The sequence below is a fragment of the Orbicella franksi genome, chromosome 11 (assembly GCF_964199315.1).
Source record: "Orbicella franksi chromosome 11, jaOrbFran1.1, whole genome shotgun sequence".
NCBI lineage: Eukaryota > Metazoa > Cnidaria > Anthozoa > Scleractinia > Merulinidae > Orbicella > Orbicella franksi.
In genome coordinates, this window is record NC_138155.1 from 25,853,067 (window position 1) to 25,870,780 (window position 17,714).

Genomic DNA, 17,714 nt, shown 5'->3' on the forward strand with positions numbered 1-17,714 from the left:
TGGTCCCGCAACAGGTTTGTGCATAATTTATTTTGCTAATTGTCATTCAAGCTGAAAGTAAAGTTATTTTAAGCTAAGTTGACAGTGTTTTGTCGTCGTGCGGCAGACAATTGGAAGTTTTTGTTTCATATCAGCAAGCAATTATCTTGAGCCGTTGGAACCTTCGCCAAGCACTAGCGCCTGTTAATAATGTAAGTGCAATTCTTTCGAAGTTGTCTTGTTATATTAAGATATTCTGTTTTAGCTTATACTACAAAGTTGACATTTTTTTCCGCTGGAGTAAACTGTGTGCAAAGGTTTCGTTTAACCTCATTGTTCATCATTGTATATATATGTGGTCCTTGGAGTCCTTGGACTCTTCCAGCCCTTTGATAAAGCATTAAGAAACGAACAGAATTCCTGATGTTATTATATATAGCGTCAACTGCTTGTCCAAAGTCTCAAAACTAAACTAAGAAATCAAACACTTACTTCATGAGCAGTACTTCGACAGTGTGGAGAACAATTTGAGAGCACATGAACAGACATGCAAATCACTGAAAGTAAACACGTAATAGTGTTCTTAAAGTTTGACGCGGTCACGGGGGTTCGTTTGTGAGCTTAATAACTCTTGTCTTTGGGTTGTGGAAGTGTTACGCCTGGTCCTACTTTGTGTTTGACTTACAGCTGTGTGATTTGGATGTTAACTGATGATCACGTTGCGTTGTCTGCTCGGTTGATTTCTGTTAGTTATGTAGTTCATTGCTCGCCATAATGATTCATTTACATTCCATCGTAGCCATCGATCAGGTCTATAAACGAAGCTCCGTAGCCGTTTTCCATTTAACAACGTCAATAGGCATTCAGAGGAAAATGTCACTTGTTAGTCCATACTGAGCTCTTTCAGGCGGAAGAGTGATTTTCTATATAACAATAAAACGAGCTATAATCATAATTCTATAAACAAACACGTCTGGTTTCGCAGAAGCTGTTGTGCTGTTTCGACGGGCAGATGAAACACTTTGCTTATCGCCAACTTGAAGTTGATAAATTAAAGAGTAGATCAGAACCGCGGTGGCAAAAATAGAGAGTTGAATTTGGAAAACTATCTCACGGTGTTTCAGTAATCAGTTGAAATGATCATCAATTTCACGTCGATTCTGTCGATTTTAGGCCTCTTAAGACCAATTACGCTTTTATAAAGACTTAGCTGCTAAGTTGGGAAAAACCCTTTTTTGTTATCTTAAGGAATTTAGGTCAAGGAAACTTAATTTCTCCCGGCCGTAATATTCTGGCAAGCTGTAACAGAGTGTTCTTGGCGATAGCAATTATATTTTGAACATTTACATACTCATCGATACATATCATTCATGAATAAACAATTTCCCTGTGTACGGTGGAAGCATCAGTTATCCACCGTAAAACAGTTCAAAGTATACGTCAATATGCAGACACCAGAAGATATCACGTACGGGGTATTTAATAATTACTCAAGGAGCGCGTTGCTTTATTAAAAGCAAACTCGAAATTTCGTGGCCGAAATATCGACAGACGACTTTCTTCGACCTTCTTTGTCGGTAGAAGGGCCACCGGACTGATATCCGACTGCCGCTAAGCCATTCTGACATTCTACGTCATAAGGTAAATAATATATATATATGTCTGTGGTGATGTTTTGGAATAATGACCACGTTTGAATGTTAAAATTGTTAGATCAAAATAGCGCGAGCCGTTAAGGGATAATATTACGTGGTATTATCGTCAAATAGCAAGGATATTTCTGTAAATAAAATATGTATGTATTCTTGCTATCATACTGTCTATAACAATTTAATAAGGCAAATATATTTTACCTGTCTGGCTTCACTTATGATCCGACTGATCTACAAACGAGTTGCAAACACACCATGGGTTTTTGGTTTGACATGCGTAGTTTTGTAAATGTACATATGAACTTTCGACGGAGAATTGCGTTGAAATGTCGACTTCAAGTTCATCTACACACTGTGACTGACCGCCAATAGAAATGTCCGCCATCTTGTTTTTGACAAATTGCTACTGTAACTGTCACAGTTACCATATATGGAAACCCTTTCTACCAAATTTGGAAACTGACGCAATGCTGTTATCACTCAATTGCTTTAACAACTGAGCAGCTTCGACTGGCTTGGCTTGCAGCTGGTTACAATGGAAAGTAGGCAATACTCAGTTAAATAATGATAGTAATAATGATAATAATAATAGTAATAATAACAATAACAACAACAATAATAATAATAATAATTCAAAAACATACTAGGTAACACTCGTACTGTCATTGAAAAGAGCAATAATATATTAATTTCGCGTTTTGTAACATTTGTGAATTTCGTTAATTGGAAAAAAGTTCGTCGCGTTTTGTAACACATCGTCGCTATTTGTAATAAAGTAAATGGTTTCAAACATGATTTAATAAACCACAGGCTTTTTTTGCTTTGTAAAAAGATCTTTAATTAGTCTTTCGTCACATTTGGCTCCCCTTCCATTTATACGATGATTGAACATTTTTCATCATGATCAATGGACCGGACTGGAAAAAACCCGAAGAACTTTGTTTTTAATTAATGGATTGGAAGAGAAAACGAAACAAGACATGAAGATGACACCAACGGAAAGTATTTGTGGGCAATTTTACAGGTTATTGCAAAAATTGGTGCAAAACGAGACATGTGTCATTACAATATACGCCGAGTCGAATTACTACAAATTGCAACAAAGTGTTATTAAAATTTCCGATTGGTTTGTAGCTCAAATATATGACAAGCAGTGTCACAGTTTTCGACAGCAAGAGAAAATGGTATTACAAAATGCGGCCAGCAGTATACATATTTTAAAATTACAATTGGTGACTGCAGACCTAAGTGCTACAGAACGTGACCTTGAAATAATTTACGACTTAATGTGAAAATACGCCTTTTTATGTGTTTTCTAGTAGGAAAATGAGACAAGGATTCTTCATAAAGATTTATTTACCACTTATGTTGCTAGTGGCCAGGTCAAGATCGTAAGTACATTTTACTAAGTAGAAACGCATTCACTTCCTTTCGTGGCCCTTGTTGACTTTTTCCGGGGGGAGAAACAAAATACAGCACGTTTTAATTTGTGTGTTATTCTTTACAGGGTCAGTTGCGACGCTGATGTGATAACAAAATTTTTCGCTGGCTATGACAAAGCAGTACGACCAGATTTTGGTAAGTGCTGTTAAACAATACACGATATTCACCTTATATTCAGATGGTTAATCATGTTCAGAGCTAGTCGAAAAAAGAAAAAGAAAAAAAAACAGTGGTCTTGGACGACAGATGAATTATCTATTAGTTTCATTATGGAGCTTGGAGGCGCAGTGACCTCATGGTTAGTGCGCTCGACTCCGGATCGAACGGTTCAGGGTTCGAGCCCTTGCCGGGGGACATTGTGTTGTGTTCTTGGGGAAGAAACGTTACTCTCACAGTGCCTCTCTCCGACCAGGTGTACAAATGGGTACCGGCGAGGTTAATGCTGGGGGTAACCCTGCGATGGACAAGCATCCCATCCAGGGGGGAGTGGAAATATTCCTAGTAGCTTCATGATTCAGAAACTGGGATAAGCTCCGGCCTGATGGGCCACTTGGCTCGTATGCAGACGTTACCTTCATTAGGGAGCTATATGTATTGGGTTTCCTTGCTTGTCAGAAAAAGAAAAAAAATCCATATGAAAAATCAATGTAAAATTGTACTTTTTTTGTCTTTTTGTTTCTTTTGGTAGAAGAGGGACAAGCGACGACCATCTTCGCAGATTTATACGTGGAATCGTTTGGAAACATAGAAGAAGCAAATATGGTGAGAATTATATTGTTCTTGTGACGATATTGAAGTTTTGTATGTATTGATTCTAAAAGTACCCAGGATTTAAAACACATTTTTCGACATTTTACTCTTGGATTAGCCATTTACTTACTAGTGTTAATATTCATTTAAATTTAGCTCTTGCTATTTTTTGTAAATGGATATAAGTAGTACAGCTAGCCATTTTTTTTAAGGAGCAATTTTGCCCTCGATGAATAACGTCTTCACGTCGGATATAACTGATATAAAGATGACGTAGCTTAACTGATGTTTTGTCCGTGCTAGAAGAGACTGTAAATCTATCAAACTTAAGTGATGGACTAGTATTGTATGAAAGGCTGTTATGAGTGTGATATTCTTTTTGTTAAAGAAATAATTTTGTTTTTAATCGCCAGGAGTACAGAGTTTATACCTATTTTTATCAAAAATGGAAAGATTCTCGACTTGCCGGAAAGCTCAACCGCACTCTCGTCTTAAAAGGAGCTGATATCCAAAACATATGGGTTCCAGATCCATACTGTTACAACGCGCGGGAATCAAACATGATGATGCCAGATTCTGAAATGCATAGTAGCGTCAGCATCAAACCAAGTGGAGATATACTTTACAGCAAAGGGTATGTACTACGTTTTGAAGCAAACATCTATAGACTGCATGAGACTAGCAATGTGGGTGATAGCAAAATTATAGTGACCAAGTTATGCCTTCATGAAGTTTAAACCCAGAAATCGAATCCGATCAATCAGATCGAGAGGAAGTATGAACGATGCCTTACTAGTACTGGCGTCACTTTTTAACTCGAGTTTCTGAAGCATGTAGTGACTTACAGTAAGGTTAAATCTCTACCCGTCTGGAATGCGAAGTCTATCGCAACATATCCTTCAAACAATGTGTTTTTCCTGGGAGGGTGAGGGATTCTTTAACAATTGGTTTTAGCTCTTATTTTCGATACAAATGTGAGTTACAGTAAGCCTTAATGTAAGTATTGGCTAATCACAATGCTCTTTTTTTTGTTCTTTGGCAGCGTAACTCTGCTCGCTTCTTGTAACATGGATCTTCGGAGTTTTCCTCATGATTCACAGGCCTGCTATCTCAAGTTTGGAAGTTGTAAGTGTCTTTGTCTAAATCACAGACACCTATCAAAGATCGCAGTATTCCAACGGTCGGTCTGTTTGGTACAATCAGCGCTCAATGTTCTCCACGTCTCCAGAAGAACAACACGAAAAATATATGAAATCATTCGGACAGTCCCAAAGTTCAACTTGCTGAGCATGTTAAAGATGCAACTTGTTATTCATCCTCAAAACAACAGGATAAATGTACTCTAGAATTAATATTTCTCTGGACATTTCTGCGATATAAACGCGACAACCAAAACGAACACCGCTAATGGAAAAAGCAAGAACAATAACATTTCCTCTGTTTTCCATGCGTTTTAATCTGCTATGCAAAACGTCTTCTCCATATTAACAGCTGCTGGTCATTTAGTATTATGTTATCTACTTTTCATTAATACAGATAGTTATACCAAGGAGGATATTGTTTTTAAATGGAACGCGACTGATATAAGAGTTGGATCAAAACAGATGGCTCAGTTTGAGTACAAAGGCGCAGAGTTGTCTTCGGATACAGACGTCTTCGACATAGGTGAGCACAGCTAAACTTCCCTTCTCAATTGCTCTCAACTCAAGCTATCCCTCCATCCCTTCTGCTCCTTATTTTTCTTTTCGTTTCCCTTCCTTCTTCTTTTCCTCCTATGTTTCCTCCTTTTCGTCTTCCTCATCTTTCTCTCGTTTGTTCCTTCCTTTCTACAGGCCAAGTTATGTCATTCGATCTTCCTCGAAAATGTTTGCACTTTAAACAAATTTTAAAAAAGTCTCATTCCATCATATGTTCATCTTCTACTATCACATTTGCACTTTGATTTCATGACAGTCACTCCTAAAGGTCCTAAAGTAAAAAGAAGAGCAAGAAAAGGAAGATAAGAGAGTGGAGGAAAAAAACACTGACATTCTCTGGAGAGAAAAGACACGCTTAAGTTTAAGTTTTCAGTAGCAGGGTTCGAATTCTTTAACACTGTCTTCATAAATCCGGCTTGATCTTTCTCTTTGTAAAACTCCTTAATGAGACTAATTAGTAAACCTGAGATGAACTAAAACCCTTCTCTTGCCTGAAACGACCAAATATGTCTCCATTTTCGTGCATTAATTCCTTTTCTTTTTTTTTCCAGGAAACTACTCCACAGTCACTCTGACTTTCTTCTTTAAAAGACGAGTCGGTTACTACCTCATTCAAGTTTACTCTCCAGACGTTTTTGTCGTGGCACTGAGCTGGATTGTCTTCTGGATGGACAAAGATGACATGGGAGACAGAATGGCTCTTGGAATCACCACCATTTTGACCATCATGTTTCTCCTTGGATCTCTCAATGGCAACTTGCCTAAAGTCAGCTACCCAAAGGCTCTTGACTGGTATCTGCTGGTGTCGTTCAGTTTTGTGTTCATGTCCTTAGTGGAATGTATGATTGTGTTCATTTTGAATCTGAGGGCTGCTGAAGATAAGAAACGAATAAAATGCAAGGTATGTTTAAATATGCTGTGGACCGTCTTGCAGTAACCTACAGTACCTCTCCGGTGCATAGCAATGTTTCCCGTGCAAAATGTAGATTGGGTATACTCGCTTTGCGTGCTTTTTTAATTGATTAATTTGGATCTACTTTCTGTTTATTCGCCTCGACCCTCTCCACCCAGAAGTACAAGGTGTAAAAGCACACTCTTGATAGGGTAACATATCAAGTTGTTATATATAGCTGGAGTTTAGTTAAATCTAACGCGCGCTTTCACTGGTTGATTTATGGTCACCTGGCAATGACTAAGGCTGCGTTCCTTTGGGGTGGTCTGGATCAGGATCAGTGATCCAAGATCTGTCTGGATCATGGTGCACAAAGAAACCGATGACTCCGTGACCAGAATGGATTCATCGGTTCTTTTGATGCACCATGATCCAGACAGATCTTGGATCACTGACCCTGATCCAGATCACCCCAAAGGAACGCACCCTCAAACTAAATGTTTCCAGAGGGCAACAACAACAACAACAAATCATTTTTATAGCTTTCTTCCCCACTAACCATAATTACCTTGACTTCTCCTCGTCTTATAACGTTACACTAACCTCCATCTTTGTAGCAAAACACTTAATCTTTGGTCCCTTGGGAAACAATTAGTTTCATTGTGTATAAACTGCCATGAAGTCATGGACATACCCCCCACGAGGTCTAGCAATGCACTAATCCGTTTAATGTTATAGAAATCAGGGGTACGTCCCGGGCACATACATTTAAAACGTAAGGGAGTGACCATCTTCTTCGGTTTCTACTTTCAGGTCAACGAAGTCTCTCTCTCAAAAAGAATTTCCTCTTCCATAAAAGGAGCCATTGGTCTTAAAAGGGACAAAAGATCTCACCAATCAATCGCTGGGCACAATGGTTCCTCCAAAACTGCGAGTACTGGTTTTGAAGATGACGACCTTGAAATGGTTAACCTAGCAAGTACAGCAGACAAAGCTGTGATAGATGATGCGACTGTGGACTTTGTTGGCCACGACAAAAGAGGAACTGCTGCTGACTACCTTGACAAAGCTTCCCGAGTTTTATTTCCGTTGTCTTTTATCACATTCAATATAGTCTACTGGATTTATTTCTCGCTTTTCGGCTAAAACCTCACAAATAACAATTAACCTCTGATGATAACACATGTTCGCCTCAGAGTTTTGTCTTCTGTGAATTCGTCAAGATCAACTGCTTATTTTAAACTGTATGTTTTCGGAATATAGAGGAACATTAAATTAAATGTAGTTCAACGGATATACTTATGTTCTTAATCAGTTCCTTTACATGGCTGATCTGATCTACAACTGCTGTGATTAATTTCAATCGTAATATCGTCTTAGTTTCTGATAACGGGTCAAGAAAAAAAATAATAAAATGAAAATAAAATGAAAATAAAATGAAATAATAGGATTTTTTTCGTTTTAATTTCTTTTTGCTAACTTTGAAAGTTGAGTTGCACCTTCAGCTTATGATGTTTAGTTCTTGAGCTTTTGATTCTTTCTGCCGGATTCCCATGTGAGAGCCTGGGAACGAGGTTGCGGGGATCCCTACCCATACCCTCTAGACAGTGATACATCATTGAAAGGGCAGCTCGACTGTCTAGTCCTTGTTCTGTTTCTTTGCTGAGGAATATAATTTGCTTTCGGAGCTTAAGTTTACTTCTAAAAACATACCTGCAATGGTCTGGACTTAAAAAGAAATTGATCTTCATTTGCATTCGGATTTTCGGAGTTTTGTTTGTCGATTCCGACAACATGATTGCACATGTTTATTACATTCAGTTTAATTCTTAACAATTAGATGTCATATTTACTGTTAATTGTCAACAACGCCAAAAATCTTAATTACAAATGCGAATGAGTAGCTTTCGGTTATTGTTTTGAAATGTAGTGTATTGTATAACTTTGGGAATTTTAAGAGGAAACGACATAAGTACAATATATATGATCCTGTTTGTGGATCATTAAGCCGGTTAGAGTGTGACAGGATAATAATATTATCAATTTAACAAATTCACAACATGTAAAAAATATAATGATAATAGTAACAAAAAGTTTGACAGAATATAAAATTTATTTCTTTTTTTAATAAACGTTGCCAGGAAGTCCGAACTGAGTTGCTTGCTTACTCGTACAATTCGATAATTATTACGATTGAAGGCGAGCCTAGTAACCATCAACAAAACACATTGTTTACGTAAGATTTTAAATTAAAATGCCCTTGAGCCATAAGAGGGTCAGTGAAAGGTCGCGCGGTATTGTGTTTACGTTAAAAGGAGCACTAAAGCGTCTTACGAGCTCACCAGATCGAAATCATTTCCAACGTGTCCAATATCGGATTAAAGAGGTTTCGGTACAAGAAATTTTCAAGGGCGACAGCTGAACTGGCAAGATGGCAAGGTAAATAACGGGTCAAGAGTATTAAACTGTAAATTCTTCTCAGTTTAAAACCGGACGTGCAAATATCATCGGAAAAAGCCATGCAAATTTGTCTTAGGAAAACACTCAGGGAACTGTAAATAGCGAATTAGGACAGTGAGAAACAACGCTGGAATAGCATATTTTCTGGTAAGTCAATAAGTTTTACAGCTGCAAAGAATAAGATATTTAATATCAAGAGATGCCAACTTTGCCTCAATCATCCCAGACGAGCACTTGTATGAGATATTCTAGTTATTCTCTAAGCTCAGGCAAAAAGTAGAAGCTCTATCATTTAAAGAAGTAGAATTTTTCTCGGATAAAACCCAATCTAAAAAGTAAGAGGTTTTTTCACCCGGCCTCGCGATTCCCATTAGTGTTCCATATTGACTTGTAAAAGTTATGCCTTGAATTTATCACAATAAGACATTGCCTTACCACTGTATTGAACACCGGAAAATGTGTAGATCCTGTTTATAAACTAATCTATTTACGAACGGGCAATAATATTTTGAGACGGGTACACACGGAAGCAAATGAATTTAGGTTGCCTGTCTCTTAAACGATTTGCACAGGAACGAAGAAACCGGGCTCAGTTTAAATGTGCTCGGGCTAGTTGTGCTAACGTGATCGAAGTTTATCATAAGGTGAAACACACATGAGAGGGGTGACTCAGTCAGCTGCTATGACACGCTATCATTTTACTGGCCTACTTGTCTAAATTGTCGATGAAAAGCATGCAAAACACCAAATAACAACTTGGAGTCGCTACTTTTTTCAAAAGTGAGATTGTCGGACACTAAAGCTTATATGAAAAGAAGCTAGAGTTTTAAGAGTTTATGCGAATACGCTGGTGAATACACGACTACTGGTAACAAAATTTAAGTCCTGATTTTTCACTGAATCCCACACTTAAGCAATCGGTTTAATTTGTTTCCTGTATTGCCATAACAAGCTGATTTTAGAGTTGGACCTGTCTTCATTGCTCTGTGGAGATAAATATCTTGACTCTATGAACTAGAAGACTTAATGTAAAACTCCGCTTAACGTACGTCTTCAGCGGAAATTTATTCGGTTCCCATCTTGCAAGTCACCAGTTTAAAAGTATGCTGAATCAGTCGGCCTTCAACTCATTATAAGTCAGTCGTTAAAATTCGGCGCAAATTGATCTGCCATCGCTTTTATTAAAGAGCGAACCCTCATATATTAGCCTTTTCTTGAGTTTCCGTTAGAAACGACTGGTAAACAATGTATTTGCTATTTATCGCACTGATTGTAATGTTTAGGATGGACAAGGTTTCGATATTCCCTTTGCGTTCAAGAACTTTGCTTGAACCGTACCCTTGCGGTGTAATTTCGAATTTCGAGAACAATCATATGCTAGGATATGTTACTATACAGGCAAAAATTTAATCTAATTTAAGAAGATTCAAATAGAGGCAAAATTTATTACTATTCCACGTTAATTTTCTATTCAATCGTTTTTGTTTGTTTTTTTTTTTGGTCTTTTTTTGTTTTTGTTTTTTTTATATATATATATATATCATGCAGTGTAACTGATTGAGTGCATGATCTTTAGAGCCATAAAACGCTTAAATTAGTTCGCGGCAGAACATCGAATACTGAATTTTTTTTTCTTCGTACACGTCACTATCACGTGAAGCAAGCTGCGGGGTTATTGATTCTAAAAACACCCTCTTAACGAAAAATATGATTAGTATTCACGAATGATAAGCTACAATTTAAAAATAGTATCTATTATCAATGACACTTGTCAAAATTATACTAACAAAATAACTGAGCACTTAGTAGAAACTAGATAGGCAAAATGAGATTAGGGTGTCGGCTATTTTACACGCTAACTTTTTATTTGTGTAGCATAGTATTTATTTAAAATTGATTACATGACTCTGCGACTATTCTGTTAAATGTAATTCATGAAATTCAACCATACATTACAAAATATTTAAAACTTTCCTTGTATGTATGTAAACATCGTCTCAAATTCAAATTTTACTGTAGGTACTAGACACGTCTGTGTAATAAATATCACTGACATATTTAGGATTAATGACCTAATGTCAGACATCTCCTTTTATTTGTCTCCTTCGCTGTTTTCATTTTGAAACCTTGCTCGTACTTTAGCGTTTTTCCTTTTCTTAGCGAGACAAAACTATCATTGCATGCCCTAAGATATTGGTGATGCGTCTACCAATGGCGAATCATCGGTGTTAGCCAACGTTCGACTGTCTCTTAGAGCTTCTAAGGATCTCTCTGATCGTCGTTTTGTCCTAACCGGATGCCAGACGAATCAACAGCTGAATAGGAGATACTACAGGTGATTAGACTTTAAAAGCTCTGTTTTCTAGAATGATGAGCGAAAAAGGCTTAATTAAGGACTGAACTAGTCATTTTAAAATTCCCCTTCTCGAAATAGGCACTAGTATATCTCACGACTTTGTCAGTTATGTTATATATGATATAACGTGTATCAACCGACTCTGTATGATCTAACTTCATCCTTTCTTCTTCTGAAAGAAAAGGCACACAAACGTCTATTGCTTGCTGCCTTGTTTCAAACCAAGAGACCAGGGACTCATTGGTTCACGCTCGTTTTCAATCGGCCTCCTCTCGCTAATTTATCAACGAGTTATTTTGATTATCAAATATCTTAAACTTACAGAAAGATGAAAGGGGTCTACAAGCAGTGTTCTCTGTCCAGATCAAGTTTTCTGATAGTTCTTATTATGATAAGTCCTGGAATGTAAGTATAAAAATTTAATAGCTCACCCTTCATCGCTTATTTGGAAAATAAATAGATAAATAAATACATGAATAAATAAACAAAGACAAGTGTAGATCTACAAACTTCATGTTTATAAAATATCATAATGGCAACTTTGTCAGTCGTTTATTGGACTTTTGTCACTCCAGGGTCGTTAGCAGCAGCGATCTTCTGGCAACCTTTTTTGCTGGATATGACAAGGCAGTTAGACCGGATTTTGGTAAGTGTGTTTGTGCCACGGACTTTAGGACATTGTTAATTAAGCAAACGGGTAGTGAGAATATAGGATATCATCAACTAAGAGGGAGGAGCTCGAAATATGGGGCAAGCATTCCAGTATGTATTTATACATTGTCCTGGTATCATGCAAGAACTTTTGTTGTTCTTTGTTTTCAGATAAAGGCAAACCTTTGGTTATCTCAGCTGATTTGTACGTGGAAGCCTTTGGAAACATTAAAGAGGCTAACATGGTGAGTTTATCGACAACCACAACAAGACTGCCAAAAAACAACAACAATATATTATAAAAATAGGGGACACACACAAACCTTATCACTGACGGAAGGTTGGAATATAAAAATCGTCGAAAAAACTCGAGAGAGACAGAAAATCATTTAAAACAGCTAAGAAGTTTATATGGCAGTAATTAATTAGTAATTATATGGTTAGCTCATCATATCCCTTTACACTTTAAAACTTGTAAGAAGTAATTACTTAAGATGGCCTAGTTTAGTAATAAACCTATACTCTTTTTTTTATCAACAAACAGGAATATTTAGTGTATGGCTATTTTCGTCAGAGGTGGAAAGACTCGCGGCTTGCTGGGAGGCTTAACTACTCCCTTACCTTAAAAGGTGCTGATATCGAGAACATATGGGTACCAGACCCCTACTGTTACAACGCGCGCGAGTCAAATATGATGATGTTGGATACACAACTCCACAGCAGGATCTCTGTTGATCCTAGTGGAGACGTGCTCTACAGCAAAGGGTACGTGTTTGACTTGATAAGTCAGACATTCCGTCAGACTGAGTCGACCAGTCAGTCATTTTATGAGTCATTTAGTCAGGACAGACAGACAGAGAGTCAGGAAGTTGAACAGTCTATCGGTCAGGCGGCCAGACAAAGTCAGTCAGCTAGTCAGTCAGTTCGTCAGTACAGTCAGTCAATCAGTCAGTAGTTCAGTACAGTCAGTCAGTCAGCTAGTCACACACTCAGTCAGTCAGTCAGTCAGTCAGTAAGTCGGCCAGTCAGTCAGCCAGTCAGTCAGTCAGTCAGTCAGTGCAGTCATTCAGTCATTCATTACGGTCAGTCAGCTAGTCACACAGTCAGTCAGTCAGTCGGTTAGTACAGTCAGTAAGTCGCTCAGTCAGTCAGTCAGGCAGCTAGTCACACAGTCAGTCCGTCAGCTAGTCAGCTTGTCAGTCAGTCAGTCAGTCAGTCAGTCAGCTAGCCAACAGTCAGTCACTAAGTCACCAAGTCACTCACTAGTAAGTCAGCTAAGCCGTCATTTAGCAAGTATTGTAATTCTGTTGGGAAATTATTGCCCGAGAAGACGTACGGCTCGCAAATAAATTATCATTACGCAGTGTTTCTCTATACCTATCTATTCACTCCTCAGTTTAACACTGCTGGCATCTTGCAATATGGATTTACGAAATTTCCCTTTGGATTCACAAAGCTGCTGTCTTAAATTTGGAAGCTGTAAGTATATAATACGTTACCGCCCTTGCATCACTTGTTAATGGAAAAGAGGAAAAATCATTTCTCTTAAGTATCATCATTTCCCGTACAAAATAAAGATAATTTCCCACTTTCATGCTAGCGAAATGCTATATGTTTAATGCCTGCCAATTGGTACCTGGCAGTAGGACGTGATTAGCGACACTGAGATTGTGGATGTAAAAAATACAGTGTATCTTATTCTTGACTTATTCACAAATTGGTTACTGTCTTTGTTACAGACGGGTACACCACAAATGACATTATCTTTGAATGGGGTCCCACAGGCGTCGTTGTTGGGAATAATGAAATGGCTCAGTTTGAATACAAAAGTAACAATATATCCTCGAGCATAGATGAGTTTAGCGTGGGTAAGTAAAAACTGAAGTCTTAAGAAAAACCTTGCGGTATAGAGCAACATTTAATTAATTGATTAAAACGATGATATGAAGAGCAGAGTTTTCAATTGAGTATTGTAAAACCAAAACCAAAGTTACCAATCTACTCAATCACAAATTACACAGAAAATCCAATGAATCAATCAAACCTCCAAGCAAATACATGTGGCCGGCTGACGCGAAGCGTGGGGAACCACGAGCGAGTCACGATTGGTTTTGGTTTTACCGGCGCAAGTGTTTTTTTTTTTTTTTTTTTTTTCATTAAGCCAATCGCTTATTTAGTCTGGTAATGCAAAACTAAAGCAATTACGAATCACTTTCGACTTACAATTCATATGATATCTCCATAATTGATGTTGATAAAGTTTTAAGGGGGTAAATCTCCCGGTAAACCAGGTGTTTAAATCACTGGTCGGTCTTCGCATTCTTCTCATTTTGTTTTCTTCCGACATTCTCTGTAGTCTATTTGTCCTTAGTCATCAACGAACTCATAAACTGAGCACTACCAAGTATAAATCCTACTCCATATCGAGGGATTGTTTACTACTATTGGTCGCAAAACATGCCCAAAGACGGCGTAAATTTGCATAGGTTTGACAGTAAATGTTCCATTCCTCTTCAGTAACGTTTATTAAATAGATGATTTTCTTTCTTTTCTACTTGAAATCTTTTGCAGGAAATTTCTCAACCATATCAGTTAAGTTTTTATTCGAGCGACGAGTCGGTTACTACCTCATTCAAGTCTACCTTCCCGACGTTTTTGTCGTCGCACTAAGCTGGATTGTTTTCTGGATGGATAAAAAAGAAATGGGGGACAGAATGGCTCTAGGAATCACCACCATCTTAACCATCATGTTTCTTCTTGGATCTCTCAATGGTACCATGCCTAGAGTCAGCTATCCGAAAGCGCTGGACTGGTATTTACTGGTGTCATTTACGTTCGTGTTCCTGTCGTTGATAGAGTGTATGATTGTGTTCATTCTTACCTTAAAATCTAACAAAGACCACGAGAGAACAAATCGAAAGGTAATTTAATTGATATCTTTGGAACTGTTGTTTCTACCAACTGGTCATGCTTGGTCCCAGGATTTATTAACTGACAGACTCGTCTAATGTGATTGATTGATTGATTGATTGATTGATTGATTGATTGACTGATTGATTGATTAATTGATTGATTGATTGATTGATTGATTGATTGATTGACTACTTGCTTGCTTTCTTCTTTCTTGCTTGCTTGCTTGATTCATTGATGGATTATTGACTGAATGGCAGACTCACTGAATGACTGACTGAATGATTTATTAGTTGATTAATTGATTGACTGACTGACTGACTGACTGATTAACTGATTAATTGATTGATTGATTAATTGATCATGACTGATTGAACAAATATTAGTTGCATTCCTTGCGACGTTTTGCTTTTTGATGTAAAAAGACAATCCATTATTGTTGATAACATGTACCCTGATTGGCCCGGAGGTATATGCATTGACATACTCCAGATAAAATGTTTCAATATGCATCTGGCGTAATTTGAATATTGAGACCAATCCTGAAGATAGTTTCCATATCCAGAGTTCATGTAGAAGAAGGCCTCGTGTATTCAGGACGAACGGGTAGCAACTATTTTCTAGACCACAGGTAAAAATGGTAGAAGAAAAAAGGCCACCAAACAAAACTGTAAAAAAAAAATGTTAGTTCAGACTGAACAGTAATTATTAGGAAGGGGGTTCTGAAATGTGTGCAATACCGTAAATTCCCTGTACAAAGGCTGAGATGGCTTTTTACCATCCTCTCCCTGTTAGAACTGATAACCAAGGTGCGTTTTGTAGAAATTGTTTAGGAACTGATTCGTAACAGTTATACCTAACTTGTGCTTGTTTTACAGTTGAGCAGTGCAATACCTCTCTCAAGAATGGGTGCCAACAAAGTAAAGTTATCTCCTAATGAGAACCAATGCAACGGAATCAAAACGTTAGAAGTCAACGGCAGCTTTAAAGGGAGCTACGCAAAAACATCATCAAGCCAGTCACCAATAGGTGATACATTACCCGGAGATTTAACTTACGTAAGTTACAGGAGAACGGCAGCTGACAGCGTCGATAAAACATCTCGAGTATTGTTTCCAGTGCTGTTTATTATATATAACATTGTGTACTGGGCTGTGTATGCGCTTCCTGGGAGCAAACCTAAGTAGGTTTGCCGCAAGAATGAAAGAACCGTTCACTGAGTCTCAGTAAAACATCCATTTGGTTTCCAACCAGCAATTTCTCTAAATTATAGAAGCTCAGTGGAGTGTGTTGTGAATATATATATAGTGTAAAGTAGACATAAGATGCTAAACTTAGGTCCGAAATATTTCTTATCGTAGCAAGATACAGGACCCAGGAACATCTTGCTCCTGAGGTATGAGCGAGTACTAGGGGAAGGATGAAGAAACGGGCGTCGTCGGCGTCTGCTTATTTGCTTACCTAACCCGAACCTCTCTAGAAGGACTACAAGGACCACCTTGAGTACTGAGCAAAGTGGCCGTTGTAAAGAGGTGGCCATTATGGGAAGGTTGGGTGTAAAATATGAAAACTAATTTTTTTGGAGTGCGACATTTTTATCTTTAGCATGTAAATTCGTAGCACAATCAAAATATATCAAGAAAACAGAAAACAAACAGAAACAGAGACCAGCGATGTGCGGTTTGGATCCAACCTCCAACGATTTTTTCGAAAGTGCAACATTTTTATCTTTAAAAAGATGCTTGTTTATGCTTGTAAGTTCGTAACATAATCAAAATGTGTCAATAAAACAGAAAGCAAACAGAAACAGAGACCAACGATGTGCAGAATGGATATATTTTCCTGCGTTTATAACGCATTTCTTGACTAGTTGCGTTAGCAGCCCCGTGTCAATTCAGTCCCCAGTCTTTATACCCTATTCATAAATGGCTGCCGATTAAAAATAATGATGTAAGTATTAAAATTACCCCAAATAACCTCGTTTTTTAGTTGATAATTCAAAATAATTCTTACTCGCAAACGAGGTTAGTTGGGCTAATAGACCTTTCCCGCATTCCACTTCAGTGCGTACGAACAATAGCACCAGAGCGAGGTTGGGGTGGACATTTTCATACATTTGCTGTATTTTTGTCCACCCTGACCTCGACTCAGTGCCATTGTTTTTTGGAATGCGGGAAAGGTCTATTCAAATGCATACACATTACAACTTCACGTCGATTTAAGTGTGTCATTCAGAAATGGGTGAAACCGCTGGCATTTTTACCCTGAAGGCTCAGTTTATTCTTTACGGCATTATCTACGGTGCATGGCGAAGAGCCATCGGACTCATTCGTTTTATTTGATCTGGAAAGAGGTGGGACATTTTGAGGAAGACTTTTAACCGATTTCAAAGAAGGAGAACACTAGCTAAATTAAGATTCCCCATAAATTGCTACCAATTTTAAATTGGCAAAAAATTGGCAGTCATTTATGCATAGAGTCTATAGAAGCAAGTTTATTATACGACCATTCTTCTCCCAAAAAAAGAATAAAAAGCAGCCCCAGAATTGAACAATTAGTGTCAAATTATGACCAACCTATATTAAGGCTTGGCATACCCGTTTATGTACCTCTAGTGTGTGGAATTAAACTTTGTGTGGCCAAACTGACAGAAAGGTATCTCAAGGACTAGACATTGTTTCGTCGGTTCGTATATTACGAACAAAGAAAGAATGCGTCAACGGGCTTAGCTCTAGTTTTTGTCACAATAAACACTCCTCTTTTAGATTATGGGTCAACGGGAACTTGAAACACACTCAAGTTCAAGGGGTCATGATAAATGGCGACGTTGTCACCCGATTAAGTTATTTTTAAATACAAGCAAAATAAACAACCGCTTTTTGTTCAAATAACTGATAAAAACAAGAGAGGAAGTTTTTTTATTG

At 37.8% G+C, this 17,714-nt stretch overlaps 2 protein-coding genes across 5 annotated transcripts; both read left to right on the plus strand.

Moving 5' to 3' along the window:
• Nucleotides 1-112: 112 nt before the first annotated feature.
• On the plus strand, nucleotides 113-8,549 carry LOC145503208 (gamma-aminobutyric acid receptor subunit alpha-6-like). Of its 3 annotated transcripts, none has more exons than XM_081482671.1 (9): nucleotides 132-191; nucleotides 2,951-3,022; nucleotides 3,139-3,209; nucleotides 3,763-3,836; nucleotides 4,238-4,458; nucleotides 4,867-4,949; nucleotides 5,361-5,489; nucleotides 6,073-6,422; nucleotides 7,227-8,549. In XM_081482671.1, the coding sequence occupies exons 2-9, from the start codon at nucleotides 2,958-2,960 to the stop codon at nucleotides 7,557-7,559; spliced, it is 1,326 nt and encodes a 441-aa protein (XP_081338797.1). In that variant the 5' UTR covers nucleotides 132-191; nucleotides 2,951-2,957; the 3' UTR covers nucleotides 7,560-8,549. The 3 variants fall into 3 exon arrangements, with proteins under 3 accessions (XP_081338798.1, XP_081338797.1, XP_081338796.1); XM_081482670.1 differs by lacking the exon at nucleotides 132-191 and adding an exon at nucleotides 252-1,620; XM_081482672.1 differs by lacking the exon at nucleotides 2,951-3,022 and having other exon boundaries at nucleotides 113-191.
• A 2,149-nt stretch (nucleotides 8,550-10,698) lies between these two features.
• Nucleotides 10,699-17,280, plus strand: LOC145503062 (gamma-aminobutyric acid receptor subunit beta-1-like). Of its 2 annotated transcripts, XM_081482487.1 has the most exons (9): nucleotides 10,699-11,208; nucleotides 11,554-11,634; nucleotides 11,805-11,875; nucleotides 12,052-12,125; nucleotides 12,425-12,645; nucleotides 13,277-13,359; nucleotides 13,620-13,748; nucleotides 14,452-14,801; nucleotides 15,669-17,280. In XM_081482487.1, the coding sequence occupies exons 2-9, from the start codon at nucleotides 11,558-11,560 to the stop codon at nucleotides 15,975-15,977; spliced, it is 1,314 nt and encodes a 437-aa protein (XP_081338613.1). In that variant the 5' UTR covers nucleotides 10,699-11,208; nucleotides 11,554-11,557; the 3' UTR covers nucleotides 15,978-17,280. The 2 variants fall into 2 exon arrangements, with proteins under 2 accessions (XP_081338613.1, XP_081338612.1); XM_081482486.1 differs by having other exon boundaries at nucleotides 10,699-11,634.
• Nucleotides 17,281-17,714: the final 434 nt, after the last annotated feature.